The sequence below is a fragment of the Camellia sinensis genome, chromosome 3 (assembly GCF_055761805.1).
Source record: "Camellia sinensis isolate YWXY chromosome 3, ASM5576180v1, whole genome shotgun sequence".
Lineage (NCBI taxonomy): Eukaryota > Viridiplantae > Streptophyta > Magnoliopsida > Ericales > Theaceae > Camellia > Camellia sinensis.
The window spans coordinates 9,432,052-9,448,317 of NC_138963.1; the positions used below are offsets into that span (position 1 = coordinate 9,432,052).

At 39.6% G+C, this 16,266-nt stretch overlaps 1 protein-coding gene and 1 long non-coding RNA gene across 2 annotated transcripts; one reads left to right on the top strand and one right to left on the bottom strand.

The window, feature by feature from the left end:
• Positions 1–4,663: 4,663 nt before the first annotated feature.
• On the bottom strand, positions 4,664–14,673 carry LOC145822322 (uncharacterized). The gene is made up of 3 exons (XR_014363430.1): positions 14,489–14,673; positions 5,942–6,336; positions 4,664–5,712 (listed from the first exon to the last, which is right to left on the bottom strand). It is a non-coding gene; the product is annotated as an uncharacterized LOC145822322 (long non-coding RNA).
• On the top strand, positions 5,079–7,487 carry LOC114294953 (ammonium transporter 3 member 1). Its single transcript, XM_028239145.2, has 3 exons — positions 5,079–5,723; positions 5,961–6,246; positions 6,794–7,487. Exons 1-3 carry the CDS (start codon positions 5,079–5,081, stop codon positions 7,288–7,290), a joined length of 1,428 nt encoding a protein of 475 aa, XP_028094946.1. The 3' UTR covers positions 7,291–7,487.
• Positions 14,674–16,266: the final 1,593 nt, after the last annotated feature.

Consider the following 16,266-nt stretch of genomic DNA (forward strand, 5'->3'; position numbering starts at 1 on the left):
GAGTTCAGAAATTGCTTGCTTAAAAGTGGGTAAAGGAGTGCGATGAAGGAGAGATGCGCGTACTGGCTCAAAACGAGGAGTGAGAGCCATGAGAAACTGAACCAAGCGCTGTTGGTCACGGTAAGTAGTAAACAAGGCAGCATCCTCAGTATGAGGCCATGGAGGTTTAGAAAGAGCGAGTTGATCCCAAACATAATACAATTGGGAGAGGAAATCATTAATGGTCTGAGTGGTATCTTGGCGCATACGGTGAAGATAACTCAGAAGCTAATATTGGTGAGCAAGGCCAGTAGTTTGATAGCGTTCTTGTAAAAAATCCCAGATGGCCTTGGCGGGAGAGGAAGCAGAGTCAAGTTGGAACCGACCAAACTGAAGGCTAATAGATGTAATAGAAGTATTGCGAAGCCAAGTGATGATCTGATAGTTTTTACTATCCCAATCTTCCAGTCGGTCGACATATTTGGCAGCGGAGTCCGTGGCAGCGGATGTTGTGGTCCCTTGGACGAGTTTGCACACATCCCCAGTGATGATGTGCCAAAGTTTCTTCCCTTTGAGGAAGCCAGACATGGCTTGTGCCCATAGGACATAATTAGTCCCGTCAAGAACAACGAAAATAGGGTGGTTAGAGGAGTCCGGGGGATCCATGAGAGAAAAATAGCACAATCCAGGTAGAATCTGAAAAAACCGAGGTTACCAGTGAATTTCGATGGTCGAAATCAATAGGAAAAGGAGTGAACGGACCAAAAATATGACCAGAAAGGCAGTAAATTGATTAGTCAAAGTGAGTTGACTGTTCTGGTCAACGAATCTGGTCAAACAAGGATGATGTCACTGCTGCAGGGATGATGTCACAGGCGCAGCGCACGTTAGCATAGAGGTATGCGGCGTACGTTAGCAGGAGAGAACAAGCGGCGCACGGAAGCAGCCAGGGTTGACGTCGGCTGACGTCAAAAACACGCGGCTCACGTTAGCAGATGAGGCTGCGGCGTACAATAGCACCGGATAGTGTAGGAGGAGCGTAGAGCGCGTTTGATAACGAGGAGGCGCGTAGAGCGCGTGGCCTAATGTTCTGGCAGCGCGTGGAGGCGCGTGAAACGTCGAATGATGATGAATCTGGTGGTGTTGGCTTCGTCGTGAAGAGACGAAGGTGCTAGTGTTGTCCAATCTGTAAATTAGATAAGGACGAGATACGCAGCAATCTGCTAAGCAAAAAAAATGTGATGCAGCAGAAGAAGAGACTAGGGAAAACACCTGTGCTTTGATACCATGTAAAATAAGTTGAGAGAGTGATATTGAAAGAGTAAACTCTGTTGTTCAATCTATATTCAGAAACCAAATAGAGGCTCCATTATATAGGAGCTGTGTTATAAAACATCATTATGATACAATTCAATATAATAATGAAAAGAAGACCGAAAGAAGACGGGCGACCGAAAACAGGGACAAAGAAATGGAATCCTATCTAGCTAGCTGTATGACAATTATATTATACATACTATAATATATTAACATACATAATCTTTTCTCTCTTAAATATTATTTGGGCATTATTTTTATATGGTGAAAAAAATTATGAAAAATTTTAAAACAGTGGAATAACAAAAAAATTACAAAAATATGTGAGGTGTAAATAATTTTATGATGATGTCCAAGTGAAAAGTTATAGGCGTGCAAGTGTGACTTGCACCTTTCTATATCGGTATATAAAAAAAATTCTCCTACTGAACTATAATTCTTCCAAAAATTATTCTATACCCTATGTGACACTATCACGTCAATGCTAATGAATAATTGCTCTACATGGTGAGTTCTGGCATCATTGTTTTACATTGTTCATTTTGTGACATTGATTTGTTATTTTTCAAAAACAAAATAAAATCATGAGTCAACTAATCAATAAAAAATAAGTTGAAATCTGAGGTGAATTTGTCTTGAGATACTATGGCCTATGATACAGAAAAGTCAAAAAAATAGTTGACTTTATTATGAGACATTTTCAACTATTTTAGTCAATTACGAAAACAACACTATAATTTTTCCATTAAACTAATGCACTTCTTAAAACATTATTTTTATTTTATAATTGAATTTTATTAATGTTTTAAATTCAAATAATTATTAAAGGGATTTAAAAGTTCTTCAAAGAAGGGAAAAAAAAAAAAAAAGTTCTTATCTATAGGAGGTTTGAGATTTAGAAATTCTTTTAAGATTCAGACTAAGAATGACTAAGTTATGTCTGATGTTGGCTTGAGCTTGAGATGATGCACATACTCTTATTATTATGTAGTACCGGTCTAACCCGAGCGAGACCCGCCTTGATGTTTGTCCCCCCCCCACCCTAGTGAACATTGATATTAATTAATTTAATAATTGTACAATGAACATAAAAGTTGATTTCTAGTATTCTGGAGATCTACAATGAACATTAATTAATTTAATAATTGTACTCTCCTCTAATCTATCTACAATGAACCATTCAATAATTTAATTTTACCAAGAAAGATAATCTGGGTTCTGTGGTTCAGATTGTTAGTTTTATTTTTGTAGCAAGTGATAAGAATCCAAATGACTTGATAATGAGATTCTATCTCAGGTAGTCCAAGCAACTTTTTTTCAGATGTGGGTCTAGTAAAAGATTATCTTACTATTCTTTTTAAGAAAAATGCATCTTTGACAACTTTATTTATAGTTCATTTAAATTAAAATGCGATATTTCATCCTTAAATAGTTGTAAAAGGTTATGATACAACATTTTAAATTTTGAACCTTTTTTTTTTTTCAGCTCAAAATACTTTTTTTTGAGGCTGCAAATTGTCTCTAATTCGCCATCATTCATGAAAAAAAAAATAATCAGCTTGCTTGTTTTCATTTTTCAGAAAATATTTTTTAGAAAATTCTACATTTTTCGTGTTTTTTTTTTTACTGAATTTTTTTTAATATTCCTAAACCCTTGATAAATGGGACACATTCAAGGGCAATATGACCAAACCCTTGACATTCAAGTTACAGTGTAGATTTTCTTTCAATTCTTTTTCGAAGGACATTCAATGGCAATATGACCAAACCCTTGATATTCATAGCACTTGACCCCTTGCTCCTTTATAATCTTCTTTTCAGTTTTTGGAGAAAATTTTGGTGGAAAAATTTTGAGTTTTTCATTACTCTTATCTTTTGAAATAGGGTCTCTGAAATTAGGTTTCCTTTTCTTCAAAATTTTTTTAAACTGTTTAGTAAACATAGCCGTCATCTCAGACTCTAAATCAAATTCAGTCTCCGGAGTTTTTGCAGTCTCATGAGCACTAGTGAAAGTCATACTATCTTTTTGTTTTTCTTTGAAATCTGGTGGGCTTCATAAGTCTGCAAGTTTCCAACCAACTGATCAAGCTTAAGGGTGTCAACATTCTGAGCCTTCTCAATGGCTGTCACTTTTGATTGGAACCTCTCGGGTAAAGACCTCAAAATTTTTCCAACAACTTTAGCTTTAGGGATTTTTTCACCGAGTGTGAAACAGGAATTCACGATATCACTAAGTTTTGCATAGAAATCATCAAACGTGTCATCATCGCACATAAAAAGGGTTTCAAAGGCGAAGGTGAGACGTTGAAGTTTTGACCTTTTGACAGAAGTAGTACCTTCGTGAATTATTTAAAGAATGTCTCAAGCCTCTTTTGGTACCTCACACGTGCAGATACAACGAAACTCTTCAGGTGTGATGGAGCAAAACAGGGAATTAAGAGCCTTACTGTTCCAACTCGAGTTTTGGTAATCAGTTGTGTCCCATTTATCAAGGGTTTAAGCAATTTTTTTTTTTCTTTTTAGACACACCTAACATAAATACACTTAAAAAGTAAAAAAATTGTAAAAAAAATCTTTTAAAAATTCACTAAATACCAAAAATACAAAAAAAAATATATAAGAATTCAATACATTTTTTATGTATTTATTAATTTTTTAAAATATTTTTTCATAAATTTTTTACTTTTTAGATACACCTAACTAAGGTGCATGTAAAAAAGTAAAAAAATAAATGTTTAAAATTTAAAAAATATTCACTAAAAACAAAAGAATACGAAAATAAAAAAACTCAATTTTCAAAAAACTTAATTCAGAAAACTCAAACCAAACACACTCAATAATATCAAATTAATCATAAGTATCAATTTAAAAATTGGTCATTTATTTTTTTAAAACAAAAATAATAAATTAATGAGACTTTGATCAACATATCAATATGTTTTATGTGAATAATCTACACAGGGGCCTACAAATCGAACAAACTAGATCACCAAAGTAAAATCAGTGATGAATCTCAAGAACCCAAGTTAACTATCCCGTCCCCTTTTTTTAAAACTGATTTCGAGATTTTTTTTTGTTTTTTTTAAAACCGCAAATAAGCTCCCGTCAAATCAAAAAAAACAGCAGGAAAAGAAAGAGACTACACGCAAGTATGGATTTTTCAGCTAGGCTGGCAAGGAAAAAAAAAAAAAAAAAACTAATTGCCTGAGCTTTCTGACTCATATTAGCCCTTGAATGAGAAAACAAAGCATATTAAAGCACGACAATTCCACATCCTTAAAAAAGGAGAGAGAGAGAGAGACAGAGAGAGAGAGAGAGAGAGATGGTTTAACCATGCAAACAAAAACCAGTGTCATAGCAAACACACTCGCACAAACCTTGGGGCCACCATTGACCCATTCCAATTATTTTTATGCTCAAAAATTTCCACGTTCAGACCCCAATCTGCTTGGAAACTTGGGACCAGAGACAAAAAAAATCATTAACCATATGTATTCAACGGAGACAAATATCATTGAATGAGCTGCCTTTGAAATCTTGACTTCGGCGTAGAATCTTAAAGAATCTCCCAACTACCCTCCAAATACTTCTCTACATTCACTATCATCTCTCCACCCACCGCACCCAAAAATCTCCACCGTCCGATCATTACAATATAAGAAATTCAAACTTGATCGTAACCAACCAACATGACATTGGACTTGTTTCTGTAAAACACCAAGTGTTGTGCCTCAACTCTGGCGGAGGAACATAAACCAAGTTAGAGAGTTTTGAAACCAAAAATGGCAGATCCATCATTGGTGGTTCCGATTGCATACCGAAACAGCTCCACCGCCGTGCCTGACTGGCTAAACAAGGGAGACAACGCATGGCAATTGGTCTCCGCGGCACTGGTCGGCATGCAAGGCATGCCGGGCCTAGTGATCCTCTACGCGGGCCTTGTAAAGAAGAAATGGGCACTTAACTCAGCCTTCATGGCGCTCTACGGCTTCGCAGCGGTCATGCCTTGTTGGGTTTTGTGGGCTTACAAGATGTCCTTTGGCCACCGCCTCCTACCCTTCTGGGGAAAGGCTGGCCTCGCCGTCTCCCAAGACTATTTGATCCCGCAAGCCCTTCTTCCTTCAACACTTTACAAAGGCGGTGTAACTGCGGCAATTCAACCATGGTATCCCATGGCAACTATGGTGTTCTTTCAATATGCTTTCGCTGCTGTGACTGTCATACTCCTCGCAGGTTCTCTGTTGGGTCGGATGAGTATCAAAGCTTGGATGCTTTTCGTTCCTCTGTGGATCACATTTTCCTACAGTGTTGGAGCTTTCAGCGTATGGGGCGGAGGCTTCCTCTTCCAGTGGGGCGTCATGGATTACTCAGGCGGCTATGTCGTTCATCTAGCCTCTGGCGCCGCGGGATTCACAGCTGCATATTGGGTAAAAGAATCACCACTCCGAATTGTTTTTTTGCAAAAAATCTATTCTTACATAAAATTCATATAGAATCGGCCATTAAAATGATGTGACAGTGATTTTTTTGCAATTAACCGTTATCTTGGTGGGTATTTTGTTTGAAATGATAGGCTTACAATGCTGCAACCATCATTCTGTACCAATTTTCTGTATATATTTTCTGTTTGTGTAAGTAGACTTACTTTGTTTCTCTCTGTGAAGGTGGGACCGAGATTACAGGAAGACCGGGACGAGTTTCCGCCAAATAATCTCTTGCTCGCACTGGCCGGAGCTGGTATTCTGTGGATGGGGTGGACGGGTTTCAATGGAGGCGATCCTTTCGCTGCTAACGTGGATGCCTCCCTCGCAGTTCTGAATACCCATATATGTGCAGCAACCAGTCTCCTTGTATGGACTTGCTGGGATGTTCTGTTCTTCAAGAAGCCATCAGTGATTGGAGCAATCCAGGGAATGATTACTGGGTTGGTATGTATCACTCCCGGCGCAGGTGAGACCCCCCATCAAATTGAACAAACCAGTTCTCAACCTTTCAGTTTACTCATATCCCACGAAGTATGGATACAAACAAAGACAGATTCTGAAAAAATTAGAATATGAACATGGCAATAATGCAACAAAAAAAATATATCTATATTTTATTTACTATTTGTACGAATATAAATTTAGAGCACGGACATACAAGAGACAAAAGTATATACATAAATGTCTATTTATTTTTTTCACTTTTCACTCTATGTTTCCATATGTTTAATTTTGACCCCTAATCAACTTCAGCATAAATAAATAAATAAATAAATAAAAAGCCAATAACAACAACAGCAACAATGTTGTCTTGTGTCTAAATACAGGGCTGTAAAAAACATAATAATTAAAAAAATAGACATGTCTAGTGGTGTTTCCAACACAAGGACACGCATGCCTTCGGCATATGGGTATCCAATAAGTGTCGGACATAGAGATAACACCCGTTTTGAAGTGTCTATGCTTCTTAGCTCAGATGCTTTTTCCATTCCCTAACTCGTTCTTTGACTCAGGTCTGGTACAAGGATGGGCTGCACTGGTAATGGGGATAGCTTCAGGAACTATTCCATGGTACACCATGATGAGTCTGAGCAGAAAGCTCCCATTACTGCAAAAAATCGACGACACACTCGGTGTCTTTCACACTCACGCTGTTGCCGGGACCTTAGGCGGGGCTCTGACAGGGCTCTTTGCTCATCCAGACCTCTGTAGCCTGTTTCTGGCAGTACCTGATTCGGAAGGAGCGTTCTATGGCAAAAAAGGTGGAGTCCAATTCCTGAAGCAGTTAGCGGGTGCATGTTTTATAATAGGATGGAACGTAGTCGCAACATCCATCATTTTGCTGGTGATTAGGTTAGTGATACCTCTTCGGATGTCTAAGGAAGAGCTCAAGATTGGGGATGATGCGGCTCACGGAGAAGAAGCCTATGCTCTTGCCGGACAAGGGCAGAGAGAAACATATTCACACAATGGAAGAGTGGAAGATGGTGTTGAGCTCCAGCAAGTTTGATATGGGTTTCATTTCACATAAAAGAAACAGAGAACAATAGGAAAAGTTCAGCAATGCCAGCACAGATTTATAATGTAAAAAGTACCAATTGTTGTTTAAATTGTATTTGTCTTACAGTCATGAGATTTGTAGTATACCTGCAACGTTCTGTATTTCATTGATACGATATACAAAACTTGAGGTTATTTTTTTAACTATATATATGCTTATTCTGCTAGCAGTTTGAGACTCTGATTTAACAATGCTTGCTCAATTTTATCTGAAATGTGAAGCAGAAACCGGCTTATAATGAAGGTGCGACATGGCGCATATTTAAATCAAACACACTTTTTCCCTCCCCATATTCAATGGGACTAACAATAATAGTTAAAATAAAGAGGAAAGCACATGTCACCATTTTATAAAATGAGAAATCCAGTTAAGAAATCAAGTAAAAAAAACGAATAAACCCACAGAAGTGAAATAGAAGGAAAATGCTTGGTGCTGACTGGATTCTGGGAAATTATACCAAAGTCCTAGACAAGGTTTCATCATCAAATTGAAATCATCACCGTTCACGTTTTCCTCATGTCATTGAATTTCTTGTTTATTTAGTATTCACTCTTGTCAGTAACCATTAGATATCAAACTTTCTTACATTACCAAGTGTCAATGCTTCAAAGAAGGAAGACCAAAACATCTTCCATTCCAAACTTGTTTCACTATGTAGAGTGTTAGCTTTATATGGAAAAGTAGATATTTTTTAATACCTAACGTAAGGAGACTCAAACTTAAGTCTCTTTATTGGAAGGAATACAACCTAAACCGTTGCGGGTGTCCCCCAGGGGACTATATGGCAAAGTAGATATTATCTTCACCTCTTGACTTTTAACACCTCAACAGGAGGAGAAAAAATACATAACAGAAGCATATATTTGAATTTGACTAATATTTATCAGGTAGAAATTATTGCATCTACACAAATATTTACTAAATCCATTATTTAATACCCTTTGACATTTTTTGTTAGCGAAATCTGAGGAAACTCCTTTGTGCAAATTATGCCAAAGGTTAAGTATTGTACTCAATCTACTTCCATCCCCCATCCAATGGGGACTAAACTGTGCCTACAAAAACCCTTTTGATAATGGTTTAGCCCTTGCCCTTTATTCATATTAAATTTAAAATCAAGTAAAAAACTCCCAAAACCCTCTCTGCTCCTTTATTCAAACTTGTATCAAATTGAGTTTTTCTTAATTTCTTTTACCCAAATCAATAGAGACTCGGATGTTTACTCAGAGTTTTGAAGGGTCTTTTGTGGTTTTTAAATTTATCACTCAGCCATTAGGGAGGGAAGTTTGTACACAAATTTATGCTTAAATCTGAGTTTATCCATTAGAATGCTTCATATCAAATAAAGTTTTTACTCAAATTTGTGAAAAGGTCACAAGTGGACAAGAAGGTATAGAATAGATTACCATTAGCTAAAAATCAAGTTTGAACTTTAGGAAGGGCAAAGGAATTAGGTGGAATTGGGTTAGGTAGGACTTCGGTTCAAATTACCTAATTAGAATTGGGCAAAAAAATTCAAACTATCAAAATTGTTAATATTATACTGTTAATATAATACTATATAATACTATATATATATCATTGTTAAATACTATATATGATAGTGTGTATAGAAAGCATATATTAAATATAATATCGACAGAAGGCTTTCGGTCGCCTCCTCCTTTCGGCGTCCTTTTTCTTATTTTATTACATTCCATCATCACGATGTCTTGTATCCGAGCTCCTATATTATGGAGTCTCTAATTTTGTTTCAGATAGAGTGTTAATAATACAGAAACCTCTTTCAATATTACTCTCTCAACTCTCTCAATTTCTCTTTCATGGTATCAGAGCACAGGTGTGTGTCCTAAGTCTCTGCATCACTACTGCGTACCTCGTCCTTACCTAATACACAGATTGGACAGTACCATCACCTTCGTCTCTTCACGACGAAGCCAACGCCACCAGATTCATCATCATCTGCCGCCGCACGCGCCTCCACGCGCCGCCAGAACATTCGGCCACGCGCTCACTCGGTTCAGACGCGCTCTACGCGCTCCTACACTGTCCGGTGCTATTGTGCGCCCCGGCCTCATCTGCTAACGTGAGCCGCGTGTTTCTGACGTCAGCCGACGTCAGCCCTAGCTGCTTCCGTGCACCGTGTGCCTCTCGCCTGCTAACGTGCGCCGCGCCACTCTCTGCTAACGTGCGCCGCGCTATAACATCAGCCCTGCATCATCCTGTTTGACCAGCTTCGTTGACTTTTCCATTTTCGGCCTTTTTGGTCATATTTTTGGTCAGTTCACTCCTTTTCTGACTAATTTCGACCTTCTGAATTCACTGGTAACCTCAGTTTTTTCAGATTCTACCTCATTTGTACTATTTTTCTCTCATGGATCGCCTAGACTCCACTACCCACCCTATTTCCGCTATTCTTGACGGGACTAATTATGTCCTATGGGCACAAGCTATGTCTGGCTTCCTCAAAGGAAAGAAACTTTGGCGCATCATTACTGGGGATGTGTGCAAACCCGTTCCCGAGAACACAGATTCCGCTGCCACAGACTCCACTGCCAAATATATCGACCGACTGGAAGATTGGGATAGTAAAAACTATCATATCATCACTTGGTTTCGCAATACTTCTATTACATCTATCAGCCTTCAGTTTGGTCGGTTCCAACTTGACTCTGCTTCCTCTCCTGCCAAAGCCATCTGGGATTTTTTACACGAACGCTATCAGACTACTGGCCTTGCTCACCAATATCAGCTTCTGAGTCATCTTCACGGTATGCGCCAAGAAACCACTCAAACCATTAATGATTTTCTCTCCCAAATGTATTATGCTTGGGATTAGCTCGCTCTTTCTGAACCTCCATGGGACTGTACTAAGGATGCTACCTTGTTTACTACTTACCGTGACCAACAGCGCTTGGTTCAGTTTCTCATGGCTCTCACTCCTCGCTTTGAGCCAGTACGCGCATCTCTCCTTCATCGAACTCCTTTACCCACTCTTGAGCAAGCAATTTCAGAACTGTTGTCCGAGGAAACTAGATTTGGTACTCTCCATCCGCACCCTGTGGACTCTGTTCTTACCACTCCCCTGATTCGAAGTTCTCCTTCCTCACCTTCACCACAGAGGTCCAATGCCTGCAATTACTGTCACAACCACAATCTTCCATCGACTCATCTTCTGGTTAATTGTCCAGTTCGTCTTTGTCGGCTTTGTAACAAGACTGGCCCTGGTCATCTCCAACAAGATTGCTTCCGCAATCCCACCCGTGCCTCTCGCAATGGTCCTTCCACCGGGAATTTTTCTCGCAGCCACTCTCACCGTTCTGGGACTCCGTTTAAACCAATACCTGCTCAACGCACTGCTGCTGCTGCCTCCGAGGATTTACCTTCCTCTGTCTCTATAGACCCTTCCACTCCAGTCTACTCTCAAACCGATGTCGCAGCCATGTTTCAACATCTTTGGCAGAATTCCGGTACTCCTCCATCTACTGCTTTATCTGTCACCGCAGGTAACACTTCTTGGTACTTTGATTCCGCTTGTTGTAATCACATGACCTTTGACCCTACTATTTTTACTCCTCTATCTTCTCCTCCTCATGTTCCTTCTATCCATACTGCTGATGGGTCTCTTCTGTCTGTAAGTCATGTTGGTTCTGTTTCAACCTCTCACTTATCTTTATCCCATGTCTATCTTATGGCTGCTCTTACTTTAAATCTTATCTCCATTAGTCAATTATGTGAGCATGGTCTAACTGTTACCTTTTCCCGTACTGGTTGTTTGGTGTAGGACCCTCGGACGGCGCAAACTCTTGGGATAGGCCGTAAGCATGGACGTCTCTACGAACTCATCCATCTTCATGTTCCAGACTCCTCTCAGATCACAGCTCCTACCACTACTACCACTGCTACCACTACTCCTCCTTTATCTCCTTTTCAGCTTTGGCATTGTCGTTTAGGCCATCTTTCTGTTGGTCGTTTAAAATCTCTAATTTCCAGTGGTTGTTTAGGTCATGTAAGTTCTGATGTTTTAGATTGTGTGTCCTGTCAACTTGCCAAACAACCTGCTTTGTCGGTTAATAAAAGTGACTCTGTTTCTCTTGCACCATTTGATCTCATTCATTCTGATATTTGGGGACCTTCTTCTACTCCTACTATGGGAGGCGCACGCTATTTTGTTGTTTTTATAGATGATTTTTCCGTTTTACCTGGTTGTTTCTTATGAAAACTCGCTCTGAGCTCAAACAACTTTATTACAATTTTGCTACAATGGTTAAAACTCAATTTTCTAAAACTATTAAACTTTTTCGCTCCGACAATGCCATGGAATATAAAGATCTTGACTTTCTTTCCTTTCTTCAGAGTCATGGTACTCAACCTCATCGTTCCTGTCCCGGTACGTCTCAACAAAATGGACGTGCTGAACGGAAACATCGACATATCCTTGACACTACTCGAGCTCTCCTTCTGTCTTCCTCTTGTCCGGAACATTTTTGGGGCGAGGCAGCTCTCACTGCTGCTTACACTATCAATTGTATCCCAACACCTGTCATTCACAATCACACTCCTTATGAGCGTTTACATGGCACCCGTCCTCCTTACACCAACCTTAGGGTCTTTGGATCTGCCTGTTTTGTTCTTCTCCAACCTCATGAACGTACCAAACTTGAACCACGTTCTCGCCTTTGTTGCTTCTTAGGGTATGGTATTGAACACAAGGGGTATCGTTGTTGGGATCCTCTCTCCCAGCGCCTCCGTATCTCTCGTCATGTAGTCTTTTGGGAACACAAAATGTTCTCCTCTCTCTCTCTCTTCCGTTTGTCCGTTCCCTCACCCTCTCTGTTTTTTACTGACCCTTCCACGGATCTGTTCTCTGATGACCTTCCTCCCTCGCCCTTGCCGGCCTCTCTACCGCCCCTGCCGGACTCTCTCAAGACTGCCTTTCCTTCTGGTCTGTCCCATGCCCCTGCTCACTCTGATGGTCCTTCTCTTGCTTCCTCGGGATCCTCCTCTCCTGGTGAGTCTCTCCCTCTGGCTCCTCCTGCCTCTACTCGACCACACCGGGTAACCCAACCTTCTACTCGTCTTCGTGACTTTATTGTTGGTTCTACTGCTTTTTCCACTTATGAACCGACCTCCTATCGTGAGGCTCGCTCTAATCCTCTTTGGCAGCAAGCTATAACTGATGAATTGCAGGCTTTAGACAAAACTCACACTTGGGACATTGTTGATCTTCCTCCTGGCAAGACTGCCATTGGTTGCAAATGGGTCTACAAAATCAAAACTTGTTCTGATGGATCTATTGAGCGCTACAAAGCCCGCCTTGTTGCAAAAGGCTTCAACCAAGAATATGGTATTGACTATGAAGAGACGTTTGCTCCTATTGCTCGTCTCACCTCTGTTCGCAGCCTGATTACGGTTGCTACCTCCCGACACTGGGATCTTTATCAAATGGACGTGAAAAATGCTTTCCTTAATGGTGTTCTTCTTGAGGAGGTCTACATGCAACCTCCCCCTGGATCTACTTATCCCCCTCATAAAGTCTGCAAACTTCAGCGTGCTCTATATGGTCTCAAACAAGCTCCGCGCGCTTGGTTTGCCAAGTTCAGCTCCACTATTCATGACTGTGGTTTCACCTCCAGTTCTTATGATACTGCTCTTTTTATCCGCAACACTGCTCAAGGGACCACCTTGCTTCTCCTTTATGTGGATGATATGATTATCACCGGTGACGATCTTGATGGTATTGCATGCCTTAAACAGTTTCTTAGCCATCATTTCGAGATGAAAGATCTTGGTCCTCTCAGCTATTTCTTGGGTCTTGAAATCTTCCATGATTCCACGGTGTCTTTTCTCTCTCAGGCTAAATATACCTCTGATCTTCTCACCCGCGCTGGTCTTACGGATTGCAAGACTGCCTCCACTCCCCTGGAGTCTCAGAGTCGTCTTACACCTCTTGATGGCACTCTTCTCTCTGATGCTACCCTATATCGTCAGCTGGTTGGCAGCCTTGTCTATCTCACTGTTACTCGTCCTGATATTGCCTATGCCGTTCATATTGTCAGCCAGTTTATGTCAGCTCCTCGTACCCCTCATTATGCCGCATTAGTTCGTATCCTTCGTTATCTCAAAGGTACCTTGTTTCATGGACTTCATTATTCCGCCCGCTCCTCTCTCCAGCTTCGTGCCTTTTCCGATGCTGATTGGGCTGGGGATCCTACTGACCGGCGCTCTACTACCAGGTTCTGCTTTTTCTTGGGTGATTCTCTTATTTCTTGGCGCAGCAAGAAACAATCTCTTACTGCTCGCTCCAGTACCGAGGCTGAATATCGTGCTCTTGCTGATACTACTTAGGAACTTCTCTGGCTTCGTTGGCTTCTTAATGACATGGGTGTTTCCCCCTCTGGTGCTACTGCCCTCTTTTGTGACAATCACAGTGCTCTTCAAATTGCTCACAATGATGTTTTTCATGATCGCACCAAACACATTGAGATTGACTGTCATTTTATTCGTCAACACGTCACTCATGGTACTGTCCATCTCCATCCCATCTCCTCTGCTGATCAACCTGCTGATATCTTTACCAAAGCCCATTCTCCTGGTCGCTTCGTTGAACTTGTCTCCAAACTCAAGTTGGTTGATGTTTGTCCTCCTTGAGTTTGAGGGGGGCTGTTAATATTATACTGTTAATATAATACTATATAATACTATATATATATCATTGTTAAATACTATATATGATAGTGTGTATAGAAAGCATATATTAAATATAATATCGACAGAAGGCTTTCGGCTGCTTTCGGTCGCCTCCTCCTTTCGGCGTCCTTTTTCTTATTTTATTACATTCCATCATCATGATGTCTTGTATCCGAGCTCCTATATTATGGAGTCTCTAATTTTGTTTCAGATAGAGTGTTAATAATACAGAAACCTCTTTCAATATTACTCTCTCAACTCTCTCAATTTCTCTTTCAAAAATAAAGCAGACTACATATTTCAAAAGGCAATTGACCGGAACAAGTAAGGATTGAAGCAATATTGATGCTGTTAAACATCTCATTTGGAGAAAGAAATCAAAGAAAGTGAAAAAGGCACAGAACCCAGAAAAAGGGAAAGTTACCCAAATTTCTCATGAAAAAACAACAAGAATTACCAAAATGAAGTGGAGCAGCTGGTTAGGGCCACGTGCTTCCTTGATCTTCGATTTTGCCTGCCTCACCTTCTCGCTCGATCTCTTCATTCAATTCCCAAATCTCTCGATAAGCAATTCAATAAAGTACTCGAAGCTAATGGATTTTCAGGGAAAGAAAATGGGTTTTGCAGAGTTTTAGCTGAGGGGCTCGAGAGAGGAAAGGGTTCATACTCGATGACAGTGTGGCGTCTTTGCTTCTTCCCTCGGGACGGTTGCTCCGTTTCGTTCCAGATATCGCCAATGTTAAAGAATAGAATAATGTTATATTTATTAATTGCTAATGTGATATAATTTTGAAATTTTAAAATTTAAGTAAATTGATTAGTCCTTAGAATTTTCAGATGAACTTGAAAGTTCTCTTTTAAATGAAATTATTGAAAATGATGTTGTAAACACATGCATGTAAGTAAAACGAGGGATAAATGTGAGATTTAACTTAAGGGGAAATTACACATTTGCACCAAGTTCACTATGGACTTATTTTGTTTTCCTTCCTTCGTGATCAAATCCCACATTATTAGGGATGGAAAGATTTCCTAGTAGAATGTGGATTTCATTTGTTATTGATATGTAATTGTGTGTCAATGTTCGTGGTTGTGTTTCGCTGAAGGCGTAATATTTACTTTGTTTTGAAAGCAGAAACCGTTCATTGTGCAATCGAGGATTTGGGTTTTGTTTTAGAAATCGTTGAATTCGTTTTGGAAAATTTGTTGCACAAGGAATGACGATGGCACAGCAAGGTTAGTAATGGTTGTGTGATTTGTAATGGAATTTGGGAATCGTCATATTAGGGTTTGGTACTGTGTAGGTAGGGGTTCTATAATAATAGGGTTTAATACTGATGTTTGCTGCAATGTTTGTGTGTTATGTGGTTGTGGTTTTCGTATAACATTATCGTACAGTTTAGTTTAGGCCGGTGTTTGTTTGTTTGACAATGTTGTATAATGTCAAATCATGTATTCCCGTTTGATGTGTTTTGCTGGTTGGGTGTTTATTTACCATTGTTGTCTGGGGTTTTTTGTTCGGTGTTAGATTCTTTAACAGGGTTGTATAGTGTCGAAGCATGTGTTCCCGTTTGGAGTTTTTTTTTGGTTGGGTGTTTATTTTAGCATTGTACGCTAAGAAATATTGACATTGTTGCAGTGGATTTTTTGCTCACTCAACCAGAAAAATACACTGCAAGAAATTCACTGCGTGGTGTACATATTTATACTGGAAAATACACCATGTATTTTACCATTGTACACATTGAAATATTCACATTGACGCGGTGGATTTTCTGTTTACACTAAGAAATATTTACATTTCAATGCAGTGGATTTCTCTGTTAGTTGTAAGTTTGTTCGATATAGTTGTATAGTGTTGAACCATGTGTTTCCGTGTGATGGGTGTTTGTTTGTTATAGTTAAGCGATTGGTTGGGTTATTGTTTTGTCATGGTTGAATGTTATGTGGTGATGTTAGTTTTTAAAATATTAGAGAAACACATCTAATGTAGAATATTTGAAGTGAATGTGATAAGAAAGATTGTGGGGTTGATGTGCATGAAGTTTGTTGTTTCGATATGTACTAGTTGCGTTTGCATTGTTAGTGTGTTCTTGTTTTGGTACGTGACTGACGTGTTGTATTGTGGATGTGGTGAAAATGTGTTTAGTGTTAGATTTGTCTGTAGTTGGTTCTATGTTACAATGTTTTTTTGAAAAGCATGTAATAGTTCACGTGGTTTTCTGTCCATGTTTG